Here is a 27,740-nt window from a genome sequence, read left to right on the forward strand (position 1 = left end):
TCACTTTCCTTGCTTCAACTAGAGTAGGAATAACGGAAGCTGACAAACCTTTGTCCTTCAGCACCTGGGTCTCAATAGCCAGGCCATTAAAGCCAGCGATCGTAAGGCAGGATGGAAGATCGGTCCCTGAGACAGTAGATCCTCCCTGAGAGGAAGTCTCCATGGGACGTCCGCCACCAGTCTGACCATGTCGGCGTACCAAGCTCGACGAGGCCAGTCCGGAGCTACCAGGCTTACTGGAATTCCTTCCTCCTCTACCCTGCGAAGAAGTCTTGGCAGTAACGCGAGAGGAGGGAAGGCATATATTAGCTGGTATTGCCCCCACGGGGCGATCAGTGCGTCTGCGGTTTCTGCTAGAGGATCGCGGGAGCGAGCCACGAATCTCTGAACTTTCCTGTTGAATCGTGATGCCAACAGATCCACATCCGGGGTGCCCCACCGTAGGCACAACTGGTGGAAAACGTCTGGATGGAGGGACCATTCCCCCTGATCCAGGGTCTGACGGCTGAGATAATCTGCCTGCCAATTCTCCACCCCCGGAATGAACACCGCAGAGATTGTTGGAACAAATCGTTCCGCCCAGCGAAGAATGCAAGCCACTTCTTTGGCCGCTCGGACACTCTTGGTGCCCCCCTGATGATTGACATAAGCCACGGCCGTGGCATTGTCCGACTGGATCCGAACCGGGCTGCCCTGGAGCTGCTCGGTCCAGTGAATCAGACAAAGTCTGATCGCTCTCAGTTCCAATACATTTATCGGTAACCTGGATTCTTCCGGGGACCAAAGTCCCTGGACAGATAACTGACCAAGAATTCCTCCCCATCCAGATAGACTGGCATCCGTGGTCACTATCGTCCAATATATTGGCAGAAATGACTTTCCCTGGCTGAGCATTGGAGACCGAAGCCACCAAACCAGAGACTCTCTGGTCTGTTTGCTCAATCGTATCTGATTGTCCAGGGATTCCGGATTCCGATTCCATCTGAGAAGAATCTCTTGCTGAAGAATTCGGGTATGGGACTGGGCAAATGGGACTGCTTCGAATGAAGCCACCATCAACCCCAGAACCCTCATGCACGTCCGAAGGGAAGACCAGCTGTTGGACAGTAACAACTGGACTGCTGATTGAATCTTTCGAAGTTTCCCTACCGGAAGGAAAACTCTCGTCCTGACTGTGTCTAGAATTAGACCCAGATATTCGAGCCTCTGGGTGGGAACCAGAAATGACTTTTGCTGGTTCACCAGCCACCCGAATTCCTGTAAAGAAATCATAGTAATTTCTATGTTTTGTAGCAAGGTCTGAGGAGACTCTGCATGAAGCAGAAGATCGTCTAGGTAACCTAGAATCGATATACCTCTTTGGCGCAGAAGTGCCAACATTGGGGCCAACACCTTTGTGAAGACCCGCGGAGCCGTGGCGAGACCGAAAGGTAACGCCACAAACTGATAGTGGTTCTCCTCTACGGAAAAGCGTAGAAAACGCTGATGTCCTGCGAAAATGGGAATGTGAAGATAGGCGTCCTTGATGTCTATGGACGCTAGGACATCCCCTGGATGCAGGAAGGCTGCTACCGTGCGAATGGACTCCATTCTGAATCTTCTTATGTTGACGAAAGAATTGAGTGCTCTTAAGTCCAGAATTGGACGCACTTTGCCCTCTTTCCTGGGTATTGTAAACAGGTTTGAATAAAACCCTTGAAACCGTTCTGTCCAAGGAACGTGGACTACCACTCCTTGTTGTAGTAAATCTGTGACTGCTCTCCTCAGATCTTCTAAACGATCTGCGGATAGACGGATATTGGAAGGGAAGAATCGCGCCGGTGGGAGAGATCGAAACTCGATCTTGTACCCTGACCTTATGACTTCGCAAACCCAATTGTCCGGGATTCTGGAAAGCCATGGATCCGGGAACCGGCGAAGACGTCCCCCCACCCCAGTTATGGGTGGGGGCGCACCTTCAGGCTTTGGATGGTTTATCTTCAGGTCTGGAGGGGGCGGGCTTTTGCTTGCCCGACCAACGACCCCTGACGCCTCCTGTAGGAGCTTTGGAGGACTTAGTTTTTTCACCCGCTGGATGAAAAAACCTCTTGTGAGCAGAAAAAGAAGGCCCTCGTCTTTGACGAGTTCCTCTACCTTTAAAATTTTGCGGTAAAAAGGTGCTTTTTCCACCGGTGAGATCCTTAATGATCTCATCTAAGTTGGCTCCAAATAGACGCTCTCCTGAAAAGGGGATATTAGTCAATGCTTTTTTGGAACCTTGGTCGGCTAACCAACCTTTTAGCCACAGTGTACGCCTGAGAACCACTGCTGAGACTGATGCTCGCGCCATTAATGGAGTGGCGTCTAACGCCGCATCACATACAAACTGTAACCCCTGTATCATTTGTTCCAACAAATCTGATACCGCCTGAGGGACTTCTTCTAAGTCCCGGCGTAACCACTTGGTCCATTCAGTTACAGCCTGCGAAACCAGACCAATAGCAATTATTGGTCTGAAAGCTGATCCAATCAAGGAAAACATGGTGCGAGACATAGCTTCTATCTTGCGATCCACTGGATCTTTAAAAGACGGAGCGTCTTCTAAAGGAATAACCGTGGCTTTATTCAATCTAGCAATAGGTGAATCCACCACAGGTGGTTCTGTCCATTTCTTAATAAGGGTTTCCTGAAACGGATAACGCCTGTCAATGCGTTTAGAAATATTAAAAGTGCGTTTTGGCAGACGCCATTCTTCTTCGATTGGATTGCCAAAACATTTGGGCGATGGAAAAACCTTCGCCACTTTGATGCGCTTTTTAGTCCCAAAAGGGATCTCAGTTTCAGCTATTTCCGATGGAGTACCCTGTAACCTTAAAGTCTCTTGAACAGATACAATGAGTGCGTTTACCAACGCTTCCACTCGGGCTATGGCGGATGCCGAAACATCCTCCTCACTGTCTGAAGAGACAGGACCCGAGACACCAATACCAGATGAAGTACCTGCAACTGCAGAAATAGGCTCAGAGTCTGAATCCGAAGTTTCAGATAATAAGGGGTTAGGCGGGGGTCGCTTTCTTGCGCCCTGTCCCTGACAAGCCACTTCCACCCGGGACACAAAAGTTTCCATAATAGCTGACAAAGATTCAATTGTCAATGGGGTGCTGGAGGATCCCGCAGACCCCTCGAGGGGATCCGGAGGAGATACATGAGTGGCAGGGTCCATGTTAATACAGGACACCTTTGCCAGCAAAAACAAAAAAACTTTTTCTTTTTTTTTTTTTTTTTCGTGTGTCTCCCCCTAGCGCAATAGCGCCCCTCAGAGTACCTGCTTCTCGATCCCAGAGAGAGAGAGAGGGACCCCCAAGGCTCACCAACCGATGCAGTGCAGTTTCCAACAAACTGCAGTCAGCGTCTGTCTTACACAGACTGGAAGGAGCTGTTTGCTTTTTTCCCGGGCAGAAGGCGTGGCTCCGCCCCCTGTGCACGCCTTCCGGCGTTCCCAGCCCTCCACGAGGTAGCTGGGCTCACAAAACATGGCCGCCCCCATAGAAGAGACATAAGACTCCAAAAACATGGCGGCCGGCGTGACCTGAGGACATACATGCATTCGGTCTACGGCAAAATGGCGGCGGACCGCCGATATAGTCTTCCCAGCACATCCACCTGCACTCTGCTAAGAGGTGACATATGGATCTACAGAGATACACTGCACATAAGGTAGGATTATACCTCCTATGTCTGCTGTAATTTACAGTCTGCTGGGTAGAGTGTTAGCTCTTGAACCAAGTCCACTTCCCACAAACACATGCTGTATTACAAGGGGGACTTGTAAATATCAGATATATACTGACCATATATGGAGGGGCCCATAATATATACTGCCTCATAATGAGGAAAAAAGGGAACGTTTACTCACCATAACGAACCGATAGGCACCCTCTCTCACAATACCCTCTCCACCGGGGTGGGGGTTTTGTGGACGCCTCGACTCTCTGGTACCTGGCGTCCAAGCGAGCTTTTAACTCGCAAAGTCAGTCCCTTTGCTGGGACTCCGTCGCGGCCGACTCAGCGCACTGGTCTGCACGCGCTCTTAGGCAGAAACCGGGGTGACCACTGGATCTCAACATCCAGCCCGTCGCCCGGCCCCGCATACTTACTTGAATATGTCGCGGCCGACCAAGCGCAATGCCATGGTCTGCGCGCGCTCGTAGGCCGGCTGGGGTGACCACAAGTGTCGCCCAGTCCGGCATTTTTGCTTGAAGATCTCACAGGAAAAAAACACTGGAGAAAACTACCTAAAAAATGTCTTTTTCTTAAAGAAAAAAAGTCTTGCCAGGACCAAAAGATCCCAGCAAGGAACTTAGGTCCTTACTCCTGACTAGACAGAAAAAAACTGATTCCCTGTAGCAGAGAGAGGGAGGATATACCCTCAGGGACTGCCCCTAGGGTGGAGCCAGAACGTTTTGTCATTCTGCCTAGTCCTACTCCTGCGGAGACAACATAACCCAGCTCTTGAGAATCAAGAAGACTACGTCTGTCAATGAGCGATAGAGAAATGGATATAACATCTCAATATATACACACACAAAAATCCAACCTTAAATTAAAAAAAACAGGTGATACAAATAAGGGGTAAACCATTTTCCTAATTACCGAGGACACTGATAGACCCATAAAACATCTATGTGAAACCAGTGAAAAATCAAATGTGAATGCTGTGACACAATTGTGTATGAAAAAATATATAAATGCAAAAAATCTGATAAAATCTAAATATGTATAAACTATATGTGAAAATTAAATGTATTGTGATTAAAGATATGGATAAAATTACCATTGTTTAATAATATGTGTCAATTATAAAATGAGAATAAAAGCGCAAAAAAATGCACAAAAAAATATACAAAAATACAAGGAATAGTGAATATATATATATATTGATATCTGTACAATCCGATTATGTGAATATAAAACTATGAAATAGTTTATTAAATTTCCAATTTTAAAAAAAAAATTTTTTTGTCAAATATATAAATCTATTCGTGCATATTAGTTGTATGGGTCAGAAGCAAATCGATCGTATAACATACACAGACCAAACGATATATGTACAATAAAAACAATTTCGAACAATATGGTTTTTAGAACAAAACACACACATGATCCTGTGTATATATACACATCAACCGGTCACCCATAAAAACAATTACAATCATATCGGGGTGACCAGAGAAAGATATATAGTTTGAGGAGATCAAGGCTACATACATCAGATTATAACATTAGATACTGAACAAGATAGAGGATCCATACATGGTAAGATCTAATTGTAAAGAATCCATAATTGGAAGGATAAAGGGATCCACACATGGTAAGATCTAATTGTAGAGAATCCATAATTGGAAGGATATATGGAGGGATATAGGCCTGGAAGATGAACAACTACACAGAGTATATTTAATATTATGCAGGATGATGGCCAAACATTTAAGCTCATTATATAAAATAGAATATAAAGTATATGTAATATAATATAAACTCTGCAATGTTGGCCATATCATGCTATAACTCTTAGGGACGGACGTCGAGATCTAGTCAGAGTTCAAAGGATCCGAGGGACAAAGCTAAATACACCAGACTACAACACTAGATATCGTGCAAGACAGGGGGTCCATACATGGTAAGATCCAACTGCGCAGAATCCGCACATAAAAAAGGGAGATAATTAACTATGCAAAGTATCGTTAATATTATGTAGGATGATGGCCCAACCTCTAAGCTCATTATATAAATAAAATGTAAAGTGAAAGTAATATAATATGAACTCTTTAGTGTTGGCCACGTCATGCTATGAACTCCCAGGAATGGATATCGAGATCCAGCCAGAATTCAAAGGATCTGAGGAACAAAGGATCAGTTAATCAAAAGATCCAGAGATCCTGGCCCCCAATTGTGAAAAAACATGCGGCTATGTATATGGGCAATTCCTGTTGTAATTGAATGTGGAAATGCAACAAGTTTGGAGGCAATTATGTATCTGGATTTGTTACCCGATGTCAACATCCAATCCCAAGCAATGTGTGAAATAAATCATATAGTATACAGTATATTTATTGTTATATCGTATCAACACTATTAGCAGATTGACATGGGAACTGTAACACTGGAGATGAATTCTCCAATGTGTTGCATTGGACGGACACTGGATATGGAGGATTCCAATCATAAATGGTTTAAATCCATTTTATGTGAAGGAGAAAAATACCCTCAATATTTGTGAATATCCGTATGAACCACCATTTTCTATATAACATACAGAACACACATACGTAGTCTGCGAATAGGGACAGAAATTATATATAATATCATAAAGATATAGGTTTGCACACGACCTAATGGATGTGTTATCTACAAATAAGGAAATTATGGTTTGGACCGACCCATTGTGCCATATGTGTGCAGATCCAAATTAATCATGTCAATGATCGCCGACATCTCCCGATGTATGAACAAAAGAGATTATAATGGTGAATCATCAGTTTATTGTACATAGAGATACAAAACACTGACTTCCTAGATATAGGTCGCTATGGATCATTATCTTTTGGATATGCACACATGTAGCTGATGTTTGGAGATGTAAGAAGGCACCTATTCATAAAAATGGGTTACATCCCATTCAAAGTTCATGCCTTGTGGCAACCTAGTTCGCAAGTGGAAGATCCAAAAGACCTCTCTCTTGCATAGAAGCCGAAATATGTCACCCCCCCCCCCTCCCCCCATGGTGGGGTTTTAATTTTTTCAATAACTTGTATGTTCATAGCTGTGGTGTCTCCATTGTGGCACAAGTTAAAGTGTTTGGCTACATTAGTTTTTGATTTTTTATTGACGCTATATAGGTGTTCATTGAAGCGATCTCGTAGTAGCCTAATCGTTCTACCCACATATTGTACATGGCAGATTTTACATGTTAACAAATATATGATATAGTTGGTGTTACAGTTAAAGAATTCACTTATGTTATATCGTTTGCCTGTACATGTGGAGACAAATTGGTCTCCCCTGAGTATGTGGCTACAACATGGACATCCAGTACTGCCACATCTATAGTTCCCTTTAAAATGTAGCCAAGTAGGGGTTTTTAGAGTATTTCTACAAAAAAAACTAGGGGAGAGTGATTGGCCAAGGGTAGGGGCACATCTTGGGACTACATTAATGCCTCCCTTAAGTAATTTTGCACAGGTTTCATCGGTACCTAACATAGGGAGGGGTCGATTAATAATGTCCCGAATTTCTCTAAATTCAGAACTGTATGGGGTAGAAAAGGTAAGTTTGGTTTGGTACATGCTCCTGCTGTGTGATCTTTTTAACCCTATAAGATCTGATCTTTTTTGTTTTTAGCTATATTCCAAGCCCTATTGATCATCCACTTTGGGTAGCCTCTGTCTAAAAACCTATGAAAAAGGGAGGAGGCTTCTCTGTTAAAGTCGGCATCATTTTTACATATCCGTCTAATACGTATAAATTGTCCAACCGGAATGCCTTTTATCGTGTGTTTGGGGTGTCCAGATTGTGCTGACAGGAGTGAATTACCTGACAGGGGTTTTCTGTATAGTGTAGTTATGATTTGTCCATCAATACCTTTTAACAACACATCCAAATAGTGTATTTCTCTAGCGGTGGCTTCTCCTGTAAATTTTAAGTTTTTATTGTTACAATTTAGGAAGTCAAGGAATGAGTTTAACCTTTCAACTCCATCCTCCATGATAAACAGTAGGTCATCTATAAATCGAAAGTAAAATTTAATAAAAGGTCTGAAGGGGTTCTCACCCCCAAAGATGCGGGGCCTCTCCCACCAGCCCATGTATAGGTTGGCGAGTGAGGGCGAAAATTTAGCGCCCATCGCAGCCCCGCACCTTTGGAGGTAAAAAAACCCCATCAAAACAAAAATAATTGTGTGACAAAAAGGTATTCAAGGACTTCCAAAATGTAATATTTTTGCTCAACTGGTAGAGATGTTAGTGAATCTAGGAAAAATGACACCGCTATTACAGCCAGATTGTGTGGAATAGACGAATATAAATTAACCACATCGCATGTAATCCATGCATGGTCAATATTCCATTCAAAGTTTTCTACCATTTCCAATAAGTGGTTGGTGTCTTTAAGATAACCAGGTAGTTGCTGGACTAATGGCTGTAACTGCCTGTCTAACCACTGTCCTAGTCTTTCATTAAGGGAATTGATTCCTGAGATTATAGGACGGCCATACAGGGGGTCTAACCCCTTATGGGTTTTAGGTAGATGGTAAAATGTGGGAATGACAGGATTTTCTGGGATCATTTTTATGGATTCCTTTTCACTGAATACACCTATTTTCACTCCCCTGTTAATGATGCTGGTCAGAATAAATTTATAATGCTTAGTGGGGTTATTTTTAAGTGGTAAATAGGTATGAATATCCGTTAACTGGCAAATAGCCTCACTCACATATATGTCGGTGTTCATGACCACTATTAGACCCCCCTTATCTGAATTGCGGATGATAATTGCATCACGCTGCAAATTCTCCCATGCTGATCTTTCTTCCTTTGTTAAATTATCTGACCATTGTGTGCAACCATTAATGGCTCTGGTGGATAGGGCTGTCCGATCACGTTCCACAGCTTGTTGGAACCCAATCATTTCAGGGCTACGAGAGTTAACAGGATAAAAGACTGACTTGATATTTAGTGGAACGGATCTGAGAGCTTCAAAATCACCAGAATTAGAAGTGTCTATGGCCCCTTCACACGATAAATCTTCCAGATCTCGGATTGCACAGAGTTCCCTAAAGGAGAGTGAATCCTCCTCTGGAATCGTGCAATCAGGGATCTGGTTACCTTGTTCACCGTCAATTGTAAAAAAATGTTTTCCAATTGTTAAATTCCTAACAAATTTATTATCAAGAATTGTTTCAAAAAGGTTAAGATGTCTTTGAGGGCAAAAATGTAACCCTTTAGACAATAAAGACATTTCACTGACAGAAAGAGTCCTGCTAGACAGATTTAAAACAATAGAAAGATTATTAGTATTGATATTCATATTCAAAACTTGCGTGTTGGCCTGCGGGATGGATAGCGTTTCTCTTCCTCCGTATCTCTTGCGGCCCCGCCGTGTCCTTTTGCGTTTCTGTTCCTGTCCCTCCTGCAGGGTCTGCGTTTGCCTACCCCGTTTTTTGAAGTAGTGATTGTAGCTAAGCCCGCCAATTCGCCTCTAGTAGTTGACCCCGATGGAGATGAATCAGAGTCCGTGTTAGCTGTAGTGTAGTCCATAGACTCCGATTCAGGATCTGTAAAGCTAACACCGTTTGGGGGTGCTCCCCATAGGCTGGAAGGATCCACAGTGTTGTCGCCTCCTTTTCCATACATAGATGTTATTCGTTTCATAGTCTATCTTGTCCCGTAGCATTTTTTCTTTTTTTCCTGAGATTATCTCCTTTTCAAAACGATTCAATTTCTCATTTAAACGTGCATCAAGCTCGGCAAAGGTTGTCACATCTTGTGATGGTTTCAATGCTTCCTGCAAATCAGTTATCTCCTCTTGTAATACCGACATTTCCTTTTTCTTGTAAGCAATGATGATTTTCATCAGAGCAAACGAACAAGCTGATAGTGTGTCAGTCCATGATTGCTTCAATGTTGCATCATGCAATTCAAAAGTTGGGAACTTTTTTATTCTCAATCCCCGAGGTATCTGTTTGTTAGTCAAATACTCAGAGAGAACTAATTTCCCAATATGCTCGAATTTCTTTTGTCATGGACTTCTCAAGCTTGTGGAATAGCGTTCCCACCGATCCTTTGTCTCCATTAGTGGTATCATTCAGGGTATTACTGGTATTAGTTCTCAGTGGATTATCTTTCAGTAGACGAAATGTCCTACTATTACCCTGTGATGTATCCAATGTAGCCATCATAGGTCGGTTCAAACAAAGTAAGGCGATCGATGATCGGTGGATGGGATGGGGAGTCATCAGGCAATTACACCACCTTGAGCAGTGAGTCCTTGTCTGTTCAATGTGAAAGGTCATGCTGCCTTTGTAGCTCCATAGGGCTACACAAAAATGGCTGCCAATGCAAGTCAATGGGAAACACAGGGAAAATGGCTGCTCCATACAAATCAATAGGAAACCAAGTGGTCAGGGGACCCCAATATATAGGCCAGAAGAGATCTACAACCAGACCCAGCAGGAAAAGGTACCATTTCCTTCACCCCCCCTCCCCCCAAGATGCCAGGCACCGCAGCTAAAGCGCCCACCAGGGGGCAGGAGAGGGGGTAGGGCACAAGGCCAGGTATCCCGATAGGCCAGGGGGATCTTTTAGGGAGTATCAGGTCCCAGTATACCCAGGAGAGGTCCCATGTCCCCCCCCCCCCCCAGACCACCAAGGGACTGGGAGGGGGGCTGCAATTACTCACCATACCAGGGACCGGGTGGGCTCCACTCCAGACAGACCACCTCCCACCCGGAGTGGAGGTGCTGCCAGCCGAGGGGTACGCTGCGACTCCAGGTCGTCGTGTCCCAGCGAGACATCCACTTGCAGGCTCGTCTCCACCAACAAACAAAGGGGCTCTGTCGTGACGAGGCCTAGTGCGGGACTATAACCTGCTCACGCTCGTAAGCCAGACTGGGAGACATTAAGGATCTAGATTTTCCAGTGCGAAACCTCAGCCGGCATTGCTTGTAGAGCACCAGGTGGATCCCCCTGAACACTAACTAGCAAAGATAAATGAAACAAAATATTCTTAAAAGAACAAAAACTGAGACCAAAGTGCCAGCAGGAAACCTAGGTCCTACTCCTTCACTAGGCAGAAACAAACTTTTGCTGGAGCAGGGTGTGTGGGGTTATGCCCATAGGGACAGCCCCCCGTGGGCGTAGTGAATTTCCTTTTTTTTCTTTCTAGTACTACTCCTGCAGGGGGTAGCATAACCAAATGTTATAAGAAGCATAAGAGCTGCATCTGTCGATGGACGATAGAGAAACCCCGTTTTCTCTATCTTTTCCAAACTATACCTATTGTAGTTCCGAGATCTTTTTTACTACCTTACAATCTGTGTTTACAAGGTTTATTTAGGGAGGTAGAAGATCTAGACTACACAGAAGAATTATATCTCTACCTAAAACAAAAGGAGGTGCAGGGGCACCGGATTTATATTAGTACCATGCTGCGGCGGTTTTAACAAGGCTAGTGAACAGTTTCCACCGTGCTCATTCAAAGCAGTGGGTTAATAGAGAGCAATCAATTACTCCTTATGATCTTAAAGCGTTCCCTTGGATAGATCCATCTTTCTGTGGTCCACCCTCATCCCTACCTTTTCTTACATCTCATTTATTAAAAAATTGGGATCAACTGTTATTCCGAACAGGGCTCTCTTCACAAGTAGGCCCGATGACTCCGCTGTTTGGTAGTCCCACAATTTCCACCTGCGGTGGCCCGGACGCGTTTTTTTTAGTATGGAAGAGTCGCATCAAAGACTGAGCCAAATTCTATGTCAGGGAACTCTGATGCCCATATCAAATTTGAGTTTTAGACAGCAGCCCTCATTTACGCATGGGCTGGAATACCGGCAACTGTCGTAATTTGTTTACTTTTTTGTCTGATTCTTTTACTAGGAACTTAGATCCTTTTGAGACCCCTCTTTTGCAAGATCGTACACCAAATCTTGTTCTTTTACCAGTGTATAAAAGGTCCTTCTGGTGAAACGCCATGCGGACCTCCCAGAATATACAATTAAATTGGCATCTGATCTCAATGTTCAAATTACAGCAGAGGTGTGGGAAAAGTCATTCATCTTTACTCATGGTCGGTCTTTGGCAATTAGGGCTCAAGGTACAAATTTTAAGCTACTTTCCCGATGGTATCGATGCCCAACAATGCTCCATCAGATATATAGGGAAACTTCTAAATTAAGCTGGTGTTCCACTCTTCCAAGGGCTCTCTGATGGTTGATTATACCATGCCGTTGGCAGTCAGCACAAGTTCCTTCTTTAATTGAGTGGGTTGCAGAGATGGATTATATCCTGAGGATGGAGTCATTTTTTCGAATTCGATACATATGAACACCATCAAATATGGCTCTCTTGGAAGGTATTTATGGAGTAAACTGATATGCAAAATTTCCTTTTGGAAAATCTTAGTTCTTCGTTTAAAATATGTGTCTAATCCTGCCTGCTTTACCCCCTTTTTTCATATTATATTCTTTTTGTCTGTGTTTGTAAATAGGGATTTTTTTTTTTTTTTTTTTTTTGTGCTAGTAGTATCTTCTTTGGAGTTGTAGCCTAAAGCTAAAGACCAATATATTATTGATCATAACTTCCATTGGTATTGGAGGTGTGAATATTGCCCCCCCTAGACCTAGAAATTGGTGCCATATATCTTTGTTACAGCTTTGAATCTATCTGTACTGGTTAATTTGTGCACCAGTATTGGCATATATAACATGTGGTATGTTCTCAATAGGGTGTTTACATATTAAATATCATATGCACTTGTATCTTCAGGTGCTCTTTAAAAGCGCAATTTGTTGTTTTACTTCTATGTTTGTTATGTTGGTGTAGGTATGCAAGTACCATTTGTGTATGATTATTCTGTACGCCATATACATTTTCAATAAATTTAGAAAAAAAAAAAAAAAAAGGAATAGGTAAGTATAGACATCTTTTCTTTACTGGGTGGTTAGAATAAGCTTAGAATGAGGGTGGGATCAGGTTTAGGTAAAGTTAGCATTTGACTGGAATTCTATTTTAATTTTTTCGTTTACAAAAGTGTTTAAAAAAATATTAGAAGGATTAAACCTTAGTCCCAAAGCCCTCACAATTTTCCTTTAACTAATCTTCAAAAGCACTCAGGTTATAAGACAGGCATTTTTAGAATTCAGGGTTTTTACTCCCCGTTTTTTTCTAATAGATCGTGCATTTTAATCACAGAAGTGGGAACGCCGCCTGATCTAGCAGCAGTACTGCAAAGAGACATGATAAACAAACATCCTAATTAGTAGTCTCTAGTTGTCGAATGCTTTATCCCCAGATATTTACCAAGACTAAAGAGAAGTAAAGCAAAGATCCTTACTAGGACTTTCTATGAAAGTAAAACTGTAGAAATGTAAATCAAACATTGAAAGGGGAAGTACAGCCAAAGCTTTTTTGGCTTTACTTCTCACATGGATCACAGGAGTGCAGTTTGTTCTGCACTCCTGTAACCCGTTTTTCAGCAGAAAGGGAGCTGAAGCCCTCTGTCGGCTGACGTCACAGAGCTGGTTCCGGCTGGGAAACGATTGCAACCGCTGTCTATTGAAAAAGGTCATAGCCTGTCCAGAAGGAATGGTAGAGGTCACACTGGATTTGGCATGATTTTGCACTTAACATGAGCTTAAAGCAGAGCTCCACCCAAAAGAAAGCAGCTGGGGTGAAGGCACCATGGAATCCCTGGACAAGTAAGTGTCCTAATATTAAAAGTCAGTAGCTACAGTATTTGTAATTGCTAATTTTTTTCTGAAGGAGCCTGGAGTGCCTCTTTAAAATGATGTGTATTACAAGGACACTGTTGACAGTTTTTATTTTTATTTCACTGCCAATGATACACAACATCATTATCATTTTGTATATATTTGAATTAAGTGAACATTTTGTGTGGAATTTGTCAAGTTATATTATAATGATCAGTATATATTCTGCTTGCACATATAGATGTATTTAAATTTGCGCACATATAGGGTGAATGTTTATCATTTACATTAGTATATAGAGACTAACTATATGCACTTTGCTGTATTACACAGTTGTATAATTCTGCAAATTTTAGCTAATTTTCAAACAATGAAAGGGAATAACTGGTGATTTTGGCTACAACTTTTGCAGGTAAACCACAAAAGGTGGGTATAGCCAGCAAAGCGCTTCCAAGTAAAACTAAATACATCTAGTTGCCACAATAAAACAAGTTTTACACAGAGGGTGTTATGTAATTATAACACAAACCGAAAACCTGCTGATAGCAAGTCATCTTAACCGTTACCTTTGAATGTGTGATAGAGATTGTATCCACCCAAACACGCCATCCACCCCATTCATATTTCACAGCATGATAAAGGAGGATGCGGAAAATGGCATAGACCATTTCTGTGATCTTCTGTTCCTCAATGTTTTTCGGAGTAAAGTAACACAGTGACAGCATCCATTCCTGCCACACAGAGCACTGCAGCAAACTCCTAAAAGTACAAGACAGGGGTCATAAGCAAAATACGACTTAACCACTTTAAGACCAGGCCTATTCTGACACTTCTAACATATATGTAAGAAATCACCATTTTGTTTTGTGAGAAAATAAATTCGAACCCAAAGCATTATATTATATATATATATATATATATATATATATATATATATATTTATATTATAAGCAGAGGCCCTAGAGAACATAAGGGTTGCATATTTTTACATCACGCTGTATTTGTGCAGTCATTTTTCAAACACAAATTTTGGAAAAAAAAAAAATACTTTCCTGAATTTTAGTGCACACAATAAGTCACGCTTCAAGTTTTTTTTTTTTTTTTTCATAGTCTTAAAAAAAATTTCAACAACTTTATTGTTATCACAAGGGGTGAACAGCATCCTTTGGGATAGCATGGCTAGTGACAGGTACTCTTTAGTGAGAGATCTAGGGTCTTTTAGACCCCAGACCGCTCCTCTGCCTTCAAAAAACATCAGAATAAACCAACATCGGTTTGATCTGAAGCTTTCCCAAGCCAGTAACGGCTTGTTTCCATCTGGTAACAAAATACTCATCAGGTTTCTTAGACCATAGAGATGTTCGGAGATGTTCCGGTCCTCGATCAGCTCTATGGTCATCAGGTGGAACAGCAGAGCCCAAAAAGACGGCAGAAGATGGGGCCCTTTCAACACCTATAAAAACAATCCAGCGGCCAATTAGACACTAGGATCACTTTTATAACAAAGAACATCACCAGCTGAAATGCAAAACGGGATGTAGCTGCAGGTATCATCCCGGTTTAGCCACTTGAACCTGTGTATGTACATACAGTATCTCAAAAAAGTGAGTACAACCCTCACATTTTTGTAAATGTTTTATTATATCTTTACATGTGACAACACTGAAGAAATGACACTTTGCTACAATGTAGAGTAGTGAGTGTACAGCTTGTTTAACAGTGTAAATCTGCTGTCCCCCCAAAACTCCACACACAGCCATTAATATCTAAACTGCAGGCAACAAAAATGAGTACACCCGTAAGTGAAACTTTCCAAATTGGGCCCAATTAGCCATTTTCCCTCCTCGGTGTCATGTGACTTATTAGTGTTACAAGGTCTCAGGTGTGAATGGGGAGCAGGTGTTAAATTTGGTGTTAAATCACTCTCACGAGGGGGGCGTGGCCGACCGGGCATGTGAGTAGAAGCGACTCACGGAGCTCCCTCCATTAACCTGGACTAATTGCCCTTTTCCCCGGCTGGGATACACTGTTCTGGACCCTAATCCTCTTCGGGGGGTCCCCCTGAGGCTAGCGTGGTGTACTGCCCCCGGATAGGTGCCTGGATCGGGGCTGCTGCGGGCCGCGCGGAGGGGACCGCACCGCCGGATCACTATCCCCCGCCATCCTCCGTTATCCTTGCAGACCTGGGTCCTGGATCACCTCCCCTGGCACTGCATCACCATCTGCTGTGCGGGCCTGGCCCTAGTTTTCGTGGCGGAGCGTTACCAGCTGAGCTCCGGATTGCGGCCTAGTTGGAGGACGAAGCCGCGGACTTTCCTGCTGCGGGCGCCCGCTCCGGGCGGCGCGGATGCGGTGAGCGGCGGTTCTCCTCTACCGGCCCACTGACCACTAGGGACTGTTCCGCAATCTGGGCCCTACCTCCTGGCACCTTGCATGTCACGCGCAGGGGCTGCTATGACCCGCGGGAGCAAACTGAAGGATGGCTCTGTCCCTGGCCAAGATGGCGCCGGCGTGGGGACACCGCAGCCCACCTCAAGGGGCCTTGACAAGCTGAAGGACACTGGAACTAAACCAAAAACAGGGCGCCCGGGGGGAAAGGATAGTGCTGGCGATATCCTCCTGTATGCCAAGAAACTGTGTGACATCCCGGGCCCCAGCGCAGTGGAGACTGCACCTCAGCCAGGTGTACAGGCATTGGGGGACACTCAGCTGGACACGGGGGCTCTGGAACCACCTGAGCAGCTTGATTTTGGGACTGAGCTGGAGGGAGTTGTGCTGGAGGGGACTCAGCCCACCTTGGGACATATCCTACTGGCTGTGCAGAAGTGCACGGCTTCCGTGAATGTTGTCAAGGACAGACTGGGGGGTCTCACAGAGGAGGTGGCCCTTTTGCGGCAGGATTTACAAAAAATGCGGGAACGCACCACTGCTGCTGAAAGTCGCATCTGCGACCTGGAGGATCAGATGCCCACATTACTCTCGGAATCCAGGGAAACGACCAGGCTGGCGCAGGCTAATAGGAATAAGACGGACGATATTGAGAACCGCCTGCGCAGGAATAATGTCCGCATAGTGGGGCTCCCGGAGAAGGTGGAGGGACGGGATCCTACTGACTTTGTTGAGACCTGGCTGTGCGATACTTTTGACCGGGCCTCCTTCTCCCCCCTGTTCGCTGTGGAGAGGGCACACCGGGTCCCCACTAGAGCCCTGCCTGGCAATGCTCCCAGGCCAATGCTTGCAAAAATACTCCACTACCGTGACAGGGAGAAGATCCTGCGACTGGCCAGAGAAAAGGCAGACATACGTTTCAATGGGGTCAGAGTGTCATTCTACCCTGATTTTTCTGCCGAGGTGCAGAAGCAAAGAGCAAAGTTTATTGACGTGAAGCAGCGACTTCGCCGCCTGGGTCTGGTGTACGCCATGCTGTATCCCGCCCGTCTCCGGGTCACGGCTGAGGGGCGAGCACACTTTTTTGATACGGCCACAGACGCGGTGACTTGGCTGGACGTGCACGAGCCCGCCCTCCGCCGCAGACGTCCTGAAGATCCGGGAGACTGAGTTGGAGTGGTGGCGTGACGGGTTCCTGCTGGGTTTCGGGGTTTGCTCCCTTCTACAAGTGCTTTCACATTTGGATTATAATTTGGCCCGGCCGGGGACGTTTACAGTTTACCGTTTGGATGATGAAGCTCTACGCAAGGTATGCATATCTGGGCTTTGCTGTATCTATCCACACTGCGGGTGTGGCATGTTATGACCTTTTTGCACGGTTGTGCGTTTTTGGGCGGGTGGACACCACTGGATTGTCCGGACAATGTCGGGTTTACCGATATTGGGCTGCCTGCCCGTTCTCAGTTTTGTGACGAGGCACCGTTGTGCCTTGCTGGACTGATTCTTTTCCTTCTGTTTTCTATTCTTGTTTTTGAGAGAACTTCACCCACACCGGATTTTTTGGATTCTCTGTATCTTCACAGCTTACCCCCTTCGCCCTTGTTGCTGGATGTCGCTCCCTGCTCTGTTGCATGGCGGCGGAGCGGGGGGGCCGAGGCCCCACGCTGTTTTTCTTTTTTGACATGGCTGGAGTACCTGTAATTTCATGGAATGTCCGTGGCCTTGGGTGCCCAGTAAAACGGGCCATGATTGCTGCACAGTTGAAGAAACACCACCCGGCCATCATAGGCCTGCAAGAGACACACCTGCAGGGGGACACTGTGAGCTGTTTGAGATATTCTTGGGTGGGTTGGGGGTACCACTCCACCCACTCCACGTATTCCAGGGGAGTCAGCGTTCTGGTCCACGGGGCGCTGGCTTTCCGGGAGCTGGGGGTGCAGGTGGACCCCGAGGGGAGATTCGTTTTTTTGCACTGTGTTCTGTTTCAATTTACATGTGTGTTGGCGGTGGTTTACATACCGCCCCCGTTTTCCTCTTTAGTTCTTAGAGAATTGCTTAACTTTATGCTAGACAAAGCGGACACCCCGCTGATAGTTGTGGGGGATTTTAATGGTGTCTTGGACCCTGTCCGGGATAGGCATCCACCATCCCCCTCTTCGGTGGCTGGCAGGGGCACTGCCCTTTCGCGCTTCCTGGAGGAGGTGGATTGGTCAGAGGCCTGGCGTTTGAAGCATCCTGGAGTGGTTCAGTTTTCTTGTTTTTCTAAAACGCACTCCTCCCTTTCTAGGATTGATCTCTGTGTGTGTAACAGGGCCGCCCTCCCTGTGGTGGAGGAAACGGAATATGCCCTTAGGGGAATCTCTGATCACTCTCCGCTGGTGGTTCAGCTGGCGGTGCGCCCCCGGGTGGCCTTAACTAGGGCCCCCTGGAGGTTCAACGCGTTTTGGTTGAAGCTGTTCCCACAAGACAACGGCATTGCGGCCGCCATCGGGGAGTTCTTCGAGATCCACGGCCATCACGGGGATGTGCTGGCGAGATGGGATGCCTTCAAATGCTACCTCCGAGGGGTGTTGATTACACATATCCGGAAGGTTCAGACGGGATCTAAGCAATTTGAGGAACAATTGGCTGGTAGTGCGCAGAGGTTGGAGGAGGATTATATTGTTGACCCTACTGAGGAGAAGAGGGCGGCCTGGCTCTCGGCTCAATCGGTATGGTTGGGGGAAGTCCGATCTAAAGTAGACAAGAAACGCTTTTTCTCCAAGACCACATTTTATGAAGAGGGGGAGCGGACGGGCCGCTTGCTGTCTCGTTTGGTGGGGGCGCGCCCCTCAGTTCCCCCCATAGGGGCACTTCGGCTGCCGTCAGGGCAGCTGGTGAATCGGCAGGAGGAGATCATGGCGGAACTTGCTAGGTTCTACGCTGACATTTATTCTACAAGGGTGGAGTACACTTCGGAGGAGTTGCAGGAGTATTTGAGTACCATACCATTCACGAGACTCACGGCCGAACAACGGGAGGGACTAGAGGCACCCATTACGGAGGAGGAGTTGGAGGCACTGGCTCTCTTTCCGGGAGCCAAGGCACCCGGGGATGATGGCCTCCCAGTGGAGGTTTATCAAACCTTCTCGGGGCTGCTGCTGCCGCAGTTGCTGGAGGTGTTCCGGGTGGCTAGAGAGGCTGGGACACTTCCGGAGTCCATGTCTAGGGCAAGCATTGTGCTTCTGCTCAAACCCGGGAAGTCACCCACGGACCCGGGATCATACAGGCCCATTTCACTGCTCCAGGCGGACGTCAAATTGCTGGCTAAGGTTTTGGCGCGGCGGGTGAATTCGGTGATCACTCATATTATTCATGAAGATCAGGCGGGCTTCATGCCCAATAGGTCCACGGCCCTTAATCTTAGACGACTGTTCGTTGCGATTCAAACGCCTGCGGATAACGTAGGTGAAAGAGCGCTGTTATCCTTGGACGCCAACAAGGCGTTTGACAGTGTGGAATGGGGATATCTGTGGGCGGTGATGGAGGCGTTTGGGTTCGGCCCAGTGTTTCTGTCTTGGGTGAGATTGCTATACCATCAACCACGGGCATCGATACGAGAGGGAGGCAGGACATCTGAGGGCTTCAGCCTAGGTAGGGGAACGCGGCAGGGCTGCCCGATTTCCCCTCTGTTATTCGCACTTGCAATTGAGCCCCTTGCGACGCGTATCAGACACAGGGATTCCATAGTGGGTTTTAAATACGGCCCTCTCCAGGACAAAATACTTCTATACGCGGACGATATGCTTCTGACACTGGGGGACACGGGTGGCTCCTTGCGGGCGGTTATGTCTGAGATCACTGAGTTTGGGAGGTTTTCGGGCCTTACCATAAACTGGTCCAAATCGGCGCTACTGTATCTTGATGCGAACGCCACTCGGCCACTGGACTCTCACTGTCCGGTCCCAGTGGTGGATAAGTTTAAGTATCTGGGGGTAGTGGTATCGGCGGACCCGAATCAATATAGTGTGCTCAACATTGGCCCTCTTCTAACGCGGTTCCGGGATAAAATTAAGATCTGGACTAAGCTCTGGCTCTCGCTAGCGGGACGGGTAAACCTTATCAAAATGATCTTGATGCCTCAGTTGTTGTACTTCCTGCACAATTCCCCGATTGTTATTACCCTGAAAACTTTCCGCATTGTGAATACCCTCTTCCGGTCCCTGTTGTGGAAAGGAAAGGCGGCTAGGATCCGTTTGGAGCAACTGCAGAAGCCCAGAGATGGGGGGGGTCTTGCCCTACCCAACCCCTGGCTGTACTATCTGGCGTCCCAGCTGCAGCACCTGGTGGGTGCGCTGTCGGGGGCTCCGGCTGGTGCTGCGTTGACAGTTATGCGGGAATTTACAGGGGCAATTGGGGTGCCGGAGGGACTGGAGGCTCAGCTGTTCACCAAACCCAATCGGCGATACCCGACGTATCGCCTCCTACAGAAGGTGTGGGATAAGACAAAACAAATGCAACAAGTGACGGGATATACCAAATTTAGTCCGATCTGGGGTAACCGTGCTTATCCGGAACTATGCAAATTAGATCAGGCGGATAGGTGGCGGGCTTTGGGGGTGACTCATTTGCGGCACATCCTCCATGGAGGGGTCATGCTACCTTTTGCGCAGTTACAGGAACGATTCTCCCTACCTGACCACATGAAATTCTACTACATACAGTTACAACATGCGCTGCGGGCTCAGGCTGCCAAAGGACAGTTCCACCTGTCACCTGCTCCTGTATTCTATCTTATGGAGCAGTTTACTGACACCAAGGGGTTCATATCGAGTTGCTATAACGCCCTGCTGAGCAAGTACTTGGACAAATACCCTAGTAAGGCCTGTGACCACTGGAGCACAGATGTGGGGGAGATCCCGGGTGAGCAGTGGGAAGAGGCTCTAGAGTCAGTTCGCACGTGTTCTTTGAATGTCTCGCATCAGGTGTCTCAATTATACATCTTACTTAGAGTCCACCATACTCCTCTGAAGCTGTACTCCATGGGTGTCCGTGACGACGATATATGCAGTCGTTGCCAAAGGGAGGTGGGTGACTTAATTCACCTGTTGTGGCGCTGTCCGAAGCTGCACAGGTACTGGACTGAGGTGCGCTCAGCTATTAATAGTACCCTGGGAATAGATGTACCCGGGGACCCTAAACACTGCCTTCTGGGTATCTTAGACCAACAAGTGGAGGACCGGTATCTGCGGGAGGCGGCCTCCCGCGCCCTGTTCCAGGCTCGCTTGCTTATATTACGCCTGTGGACGGCACCTGAGCCTCCGACTTTTCGGATGTGGCTAGAGCAGATAGGGGGCACACTCAGAATGGAAAAGGTTATATACCAACATAGGGGATCTCCACAAAAATTCTCTAAAATATGGGGTGTATGGCTGAGCTGCCCGGGAATGGCCCCTACTGACCTCATCCTGGACCGTTTATTATCCTGAGTATGCAAATATGGGTTGGGGCTGATGGGGGATGATTGCATGAGGCCCTGGGGTGGAATGGAGGGACATGATAATGATATTGTACCAGTTGCCGCTGCTTGGGGCTGTCTGCTTTAAGGGCGACTGTGGTGTAATTGTTTTGCATTCTATTTTCTATGGTGATGTTGTTTTCATGTTACTATGCTTGTACCGTGTATTGCTGTTTCATTGTGGTTCTGTGAATTTCTCTCAATAAAGATGTTTTCTGATTTAAAAAAAAAAATCACTCTCACCCTCTCATACTGGTCACTGGAAGTTCAACATGAAACCCCATGGCAGAATTCTCTGATGACCCGAAAAAAAAATAATTATTGTTCTATATAAAGATGGCCTAGGCAATAAGAAGATTGCTAAGCATGGTGGCCAAGACCATACAGCAGTTTAACAGGACAGGTTCCACTCAGAACAGGCCTTGCGATGGTCGACCAAAAAAATTGAGTGCACGTGCTCTGCGTCATAACCGGAGGTGGTCTTTGGGAAATAGATGTACGAGTGCTGCCAGCATTGCTGCATAGGTTGAAGGTGTGGGGGGGGGGACAGCCTGTCAGTAATCAAGATCATACACAGCAAACTGCATCAAGTTGGTCTACATGGCTGTCGTTCCAGAAGGAAGCCTCTTCTAAAGATGATGCACAAGAAAGCCTGCAAAGATAAGCAGACTGTGGACATGAATTACTGGAACCATGTCCTGTGGTCTGATGAGGCCGATATGAACTTATTTGGTTCAGATAGTGTCAAGTGTGTGTGGCAGCAACCAGGTGAGGAGTACAAAGACAAGTGTGTCTTGCCTACACTCAAGCATGGTGGTGGGAGTGTCCTGGTCTGGGGCTGCATGTAAGCTGCCTGCACTGAAGAGCTACAGTATATTGAGGGAACCATGAATGCCAACATGTACTGTGACATACTGAAGCAGAGCATGATCCCCCTCCCATCCGAGACTGGGCCGTAGGTCAGTATTCCAACATGATAAAGACCCCAAACACACCTCCAAGACGACCACTGCCTTACTAAAGAAGCCGAGGGTAAAGGTGATGGAATGGCCAAGCATGTCTCCAGACCTAACCCCTATTGAGCATCTGTGCAGCATCCTCAAACAGCAGGTGGAGGAGCACAAGGTCTCCAACATCCACTAGCTCTGTGATGTCGTCATGGAGCAGTGGAAGAGGACTCCAGTGGCAACCTGTGAAGCTCTGAGGAACTCCATGCACAAGAGGGTTAAGGCAGTGCTGGAAAATAATGGCAGCCACACAAAATATTGACACTTCTGGCCCAATATGAAAATTTTCTTTTAGGGGTGTACTCACTTTTGTTGCCAGCGGTTTAGAAATGAATGGCTGTGTTGAGTTATTTTTAGGGGACAGCAAATTGACACCGTTATACAAGCTGAACACTCAATACTTTACATTGTAGCACAGTGTCATTTCTTCAATGTTGTCACATGAAAAGATATAATAGAATTTTTACAAAAATGTGAGGGGTGTACTCACTTTTGTGAGATACTGTCAATTTAACACTTGAAGGCCTAAATATGATCTTTTGTAATAACTTCTTTCCATACAAAAATCCTGAACGGAAAAGCTTGCAAAAACCACTCCACACCGGAGTCACGGACCCCCCCGCGCGTGTGCCTGGCGGACCCAATGTCCACCGGGCACTCGCGATCGTCTGTTTCGCCGGAAGAAAGGCAGGCGGCTGATGTAAACAAAGCCGCCTGTCATTCTTCCCTGTGTAAGAATGGAGATCAGACGGTTCTACTATGTAGGACCATTGATCTCTGTTCTTACACTAGCAGCCATGTCCAATCACAGTTAGAATCACGCCCCTAGGACACTTAACCCCTCCCTCTCCAATACACAGGGGCGGACATACAGGGGTCGCCACGTCGACCGGGCCCCATGCTGCAGGGGGCCCGAGAGGGCCCCCTGTAGGTATAGAAAGGATGAGCGGCAAGCGCAGCTGAGACCGGAGCTCCCCGATCCTCAGCGAGTTACACACAGGGAAGCTATTGCCAGCTTGTCTCTCTCCCCAGCTGCGGCTGCCTGCGTGGTGAGAGCAGAGACGAGCACTGAACCCGCCCCTCCCCCTTCCTGTGTGTTTCCTGTACAGCACACAGGAGAGGAGGCGGGACCAGCTCTCTCCACTCTGCAGAGTTTGCAACAGCGCCGATCTGAGGTCTGTGATATGTATAACTAATGATACTAACTTGCAAGGGGGGGTGGAGGTGTATGGTGCTAGGGGGTGAAGATGGAGGGGGGGGGGTGTATGGAGATGGAGGGGTGTATGTAAAACTCCTACCACCCCACCCCCTGTCATCTTCATCCCCACTGTCCTCTTCCTACCATCCCACCCCTGTCATCTTCATCCCCACTGTTCTCTTCCTACCATCCCATCCCTGTCATCTTCATCCCCACTGTCCTCTTCCTACCATCCCATCCCTGTCATCTTCATCCCCACTGTCCTCTTCCTACCATCCCTGTCATCTTCATCCCCAATGTCCTCTTCCTACCATCCCACCCACTGTCATCTTCATCCCCACTGTCCTCTTCCTACCATCCCATCCCTGTCATCTTCATCCCCAATGTCCTCTTCCTACCATCCCACCCACTGTCATCTTCATCCCCAATGTCCTCTTCCTACCATCCCACCCACTGTCCTCTTCCTACCATCCCATCCCTGTCATCTTCATCCCCACTGTCCTCTTCCTGTCATCTTCATCCCCACTGTCCTCTTCCTACCATCCCATCCCTGTCATCTTCATCCCCACTGTCCTCTTCCTACCATCCCATCCCTGTCATCTTCATCCCCAATGTCCTCTTCCTACCATCCCTGTCATCTTCATCCCCAATGTCCTCTTCCTACCATCCCATCCCTGTCATCTTCATCCCCAATGTCCTCTTCCTACCATCCCTGTCATCTTCATCCCCAATGTCCTCTTCCTACCATCCCATCCCTGTCATCTTCATCCCCACTGTCCTCTTCCTACCATCCCATCCCCTGTCATCTTCATCCCCACTGTCCTCTTCCTACCACCCCATCCCTGTCATCTTCATCCCCACTGTCCTCTTCCTACCACCCCATCCCTGTCATCTTCATCCCCACTGTCCTCTTCCTACCACACCATCCCTGTCATCTTCATCCCCACTGTCCTCTTCCTACCATCCCATCCCCTGTCATCTTCATCCCCACTGTCCTCTTCCTACCATCCCATCCCCTGTCATCTTCATCCCCACTGTCCTCTTCCTACCATCCATATTGTAAAAAAAAAAAAAAAAAAAAAAAAATGGAGCAAATGCTAGAAAAATTTAATTAAAATAAAAAACTACTGACACCAATGGCAGAACTACCACACAAACATTGCACTTGCGACCGGCCCTGGCGTTTCGCCACCAGGCTGGGAGGGAAGGGCCCCGTCCGGGGGGCCCTTTATGGTTTCTTGCATCGGGGCCCTGGAGGTTCTAGTTACGCCACTGCCAATACAGTTAACTCCTTCACTGCCAGTGTAATTTTTACAGTAACAGTGCATATGTATAGCACTGATTACTGCAGTAATGTCACTGGTAACCCCAAAAGTGTCAAAAATGTCAGTCAAGGGTCCGATCTGTCCGCCGCAATGTCACAGTACCGGGGGGAAAAAAAAAAAAAAAAAAAAAAAAAAAAATCGCAGATCGCCGCCATTACTCGTTAAAAAAAAAAAAATATTTCCCTTTGTTAGTAAACGCGATAACTTTTGCGCAAACCAATCAAAATACGCTTTTTGCAATTTTTTTAACCAAACATATGTAGCATAAAACAAATTGGCCAAAAATGTTAAAAAAAATTTGATTTTTACATTTTTTGGGGGGAATTTCATATATAAAAAAATGTGAAAAATAGTTATTTTTGCAAAATTTACGCTTTTTTTTGTTTATAGCGCATGATCAAAAAATCGCACAGGTGATCAAATACCACCAAAAGAAAGCTGTTTGTGGGGAAAAAAAAAGGACGTCAAATTCATTTAGGTACAGCATCGCACGACCGCGCAATTGTCCGTTAAAGTCACGCAGTGCCGAATCGCAAAATAGGCCATGGTCAGGAAGGGGGTAAAATCTTCCAGGGCTTAAGTGGTTTAAATGGTTTGTAAAGTTTAAAGGTTTTTTTTACCTTAACGCCAGTGACGAGGGTAGCAGAGCTCAGGGGAGCGCACACAGGTGGGCCCCCATAGGAAGCATTTTCCTATGGGGTACCAATGGTAGCACTGGCGGGGGACCCAAGAAGAGCAGGATCGGGGCTGCTCTGTGCAAAATAATTACACAGAGTAAGCAAGTATAAACCTGTTTGTGGGTTTTTTTTTTTTTAAATATGGTTTACAAATAATTTTAATGTGAAAAAAAAAAAAAAAAAATCAACTTTTATAAAACAAACAGCCAGCACTCTTCTTGGTGGTACCACACTTCCTATTTTGGTACACCTGTGGGCTGGATGCGGAGCAGTCATGCCTGCATCCATAGATACAGATAGTCTGCACAGTCCCGTTCCCTGCTCTTTCATTACACAATATGACTAACAACAGCAGGAGCCAATGGCTATCACAGTCTGAGCAATGCTTGAAATCCGCTACAGATAGGCACAAGGGTGGCATGATATTACCTAAACTTTTTTTTAACCTAATGCAGGGAATGTATTAAAAGTAAAAAAATGTTTAGGCTTTAGTACCACTTCAAATGAGAATATCAATAAATACTCCTCACAGTACGCTGCGGGGCGTGTATTTCATGATTTACTAATTTTAAATATATACGCAGATTTCAATTACTAAAAGTAAATAATCTTTCAACGTGTTACATAATATGTAAAATACATACCTTCTGTTCTCTCTGCTGTTATTAAAAAGCTTGATCATGTCTGACAGGAACATCCGTCTTACTTCCATGACTTCTTGAGTTGGAGGAGAGTTCCGCAGGAGAGTGGCTATAACTTTTAAGATCACTAGAAAAAAAAAAAAAAACACAATTTAAATTAAATCTGGTTTTTATTGTGGGGATGTTGGGGCACAGTAACTCTGCAAAACACAACATTCGAAAAAATAATGCATTCTGCATCCAGTTATAATTCAGGATTATAACTATAAAAGCACAGATAATGGAAAGAATAACGTCTAAGGGGTCTCAAACCATAAAAAAAAAAAAAAACTGACGGAACTTCTAATTCTTATCCAGTCCACTTTTGTTGTGAAAATTCTAATCTAGAACCAATGCCATTAGTAGCCTGTTATCCTGAACAGTGGCTGCTAAATTATTTGAAAATCTTTTTAGGCAGGTGCCAAAGGCTACCCTTTAGTTTGAGACAATACATGGACTATTTAAATATGTATGCTCTTGCATTTCCTGGGTCATGCAGAAGTCTGCAGATCTCATTGGTGCTGGTGTATACTGAGAACTGACGTGCTTTGTCCAAGGCATTTGCCCCTCAATAACCAGAACAAAGGTTCTATTTATGCCAGATGCTCAGTTATTTGCACACTGGGTCAAAATCTCAGCTCCATTAACTGCAATGCAGGTTGTGCAAATTCAAACGAACCTTGAGTCACTAAGAGAAGCAGCCAATCAAAGAAATCAGACTAACTAAACATAAGGTACTCGCCGCATAACAGGATTCTAACAGATTATAATAAGCAAAGCCTATCAAAAACACATCAACAAAATTCGATATTGCAAACAGAAAAAGTATGATTTACAGGCCAAGACTGCACACGACGCAGAGGCTTTTTATAAATATATTACTGCATAGGCAGCCTAGCGTCATATAGTAAAAAAGATTAAGAAAATTGAACTGAGCCTTAGGAATGGCAGCATATTGTAAAGGCCAAGTATAGGTGGTCCCCCAAAATAGTATTATGCAACTTTGGTGTTTGTTAAAAGTTACGCTCCATTCAAACAGCAAAAGGGTTCAAGATTAGATCTTTTAAAATATTTTTGTTGAGTTTTCAGGAAATGGAAGCAGAGGGGTTTCAAAAAAGGGTTAATACATTATTTATCATATATGAATGTTTAATGGTAAATGGTATAGAGTCTATGCACACAGTGTATTATTTGATGTGTTTAAGGGCAGTATATGGAAAGTTTGCCTTTTGCTAGTGTGACAGTGGGAAGTAAATGGGTGGGTAGTATTGTAGTGGGGTGGTAGTGGGGCCTCAGGGGGATGGGGACTAGTTGGAAGGAAGGGAGGAGGGGGAGAGAGCATGGTTTGGAATTAGGGCCAGGGGTTAGTGAAGGTGGGTTGCAAGGAGGGCTGGCTGGGGGGGGAACATGTGCTTAGTCAAGTCCTGAACTACTTACAAGAATAATAGTTGTGGGTACATTCTGGGCATGTGATGGGGGTCTAGACAAAAGGGACCCCGTTTTGAA

The 27,740-nt window shown here is 45.7% G+C and overlaps 1 protein-coding gene across 2 annotated transcripts in view; it reads right to left on the reverse strand.

Moving 5' to 3' along the window:
- LRBA (LPS responsive beige-like anchor protein) overlaps positions 1 to 27,740 on the reverse strand; it is a 1,198,938-nt gene that overhangs the window by 985,695 nt on the left and 185,503 nt on the right. For both annotated transcript variants that reach the window (XM_082258080.1, XM_082258079.1), the window contains exons 20-21: positions 26,199 to 26,322; positions 14,029 to 14,221 (exon numbers count right to left, since the gene is read on the reverse strand). In XM_082258080.1, the coding sequence (XP_082114206.1) occupies positions 14,029 to 14,221; positions 26,199 to 26,322 (317 nt within the window). The remainder of the gene's footprint in view (positions 1 to 14,028; positions 14,222 to 26,198; positions 26,323 to 27,740) is intronic.

The sequence above is a fragment of the Pelophylax lessonae genome, assembly GCF_965119305.1.
Source record: "Pelophylax lessonae genome assembly, chromosome: 1".
Taxonomy (NCBI): Eukaryota; Metazoa; Chordata; class Amphibia; order Anura; family Ranidae; genus Pelophylax; species Pelophylax lessonae.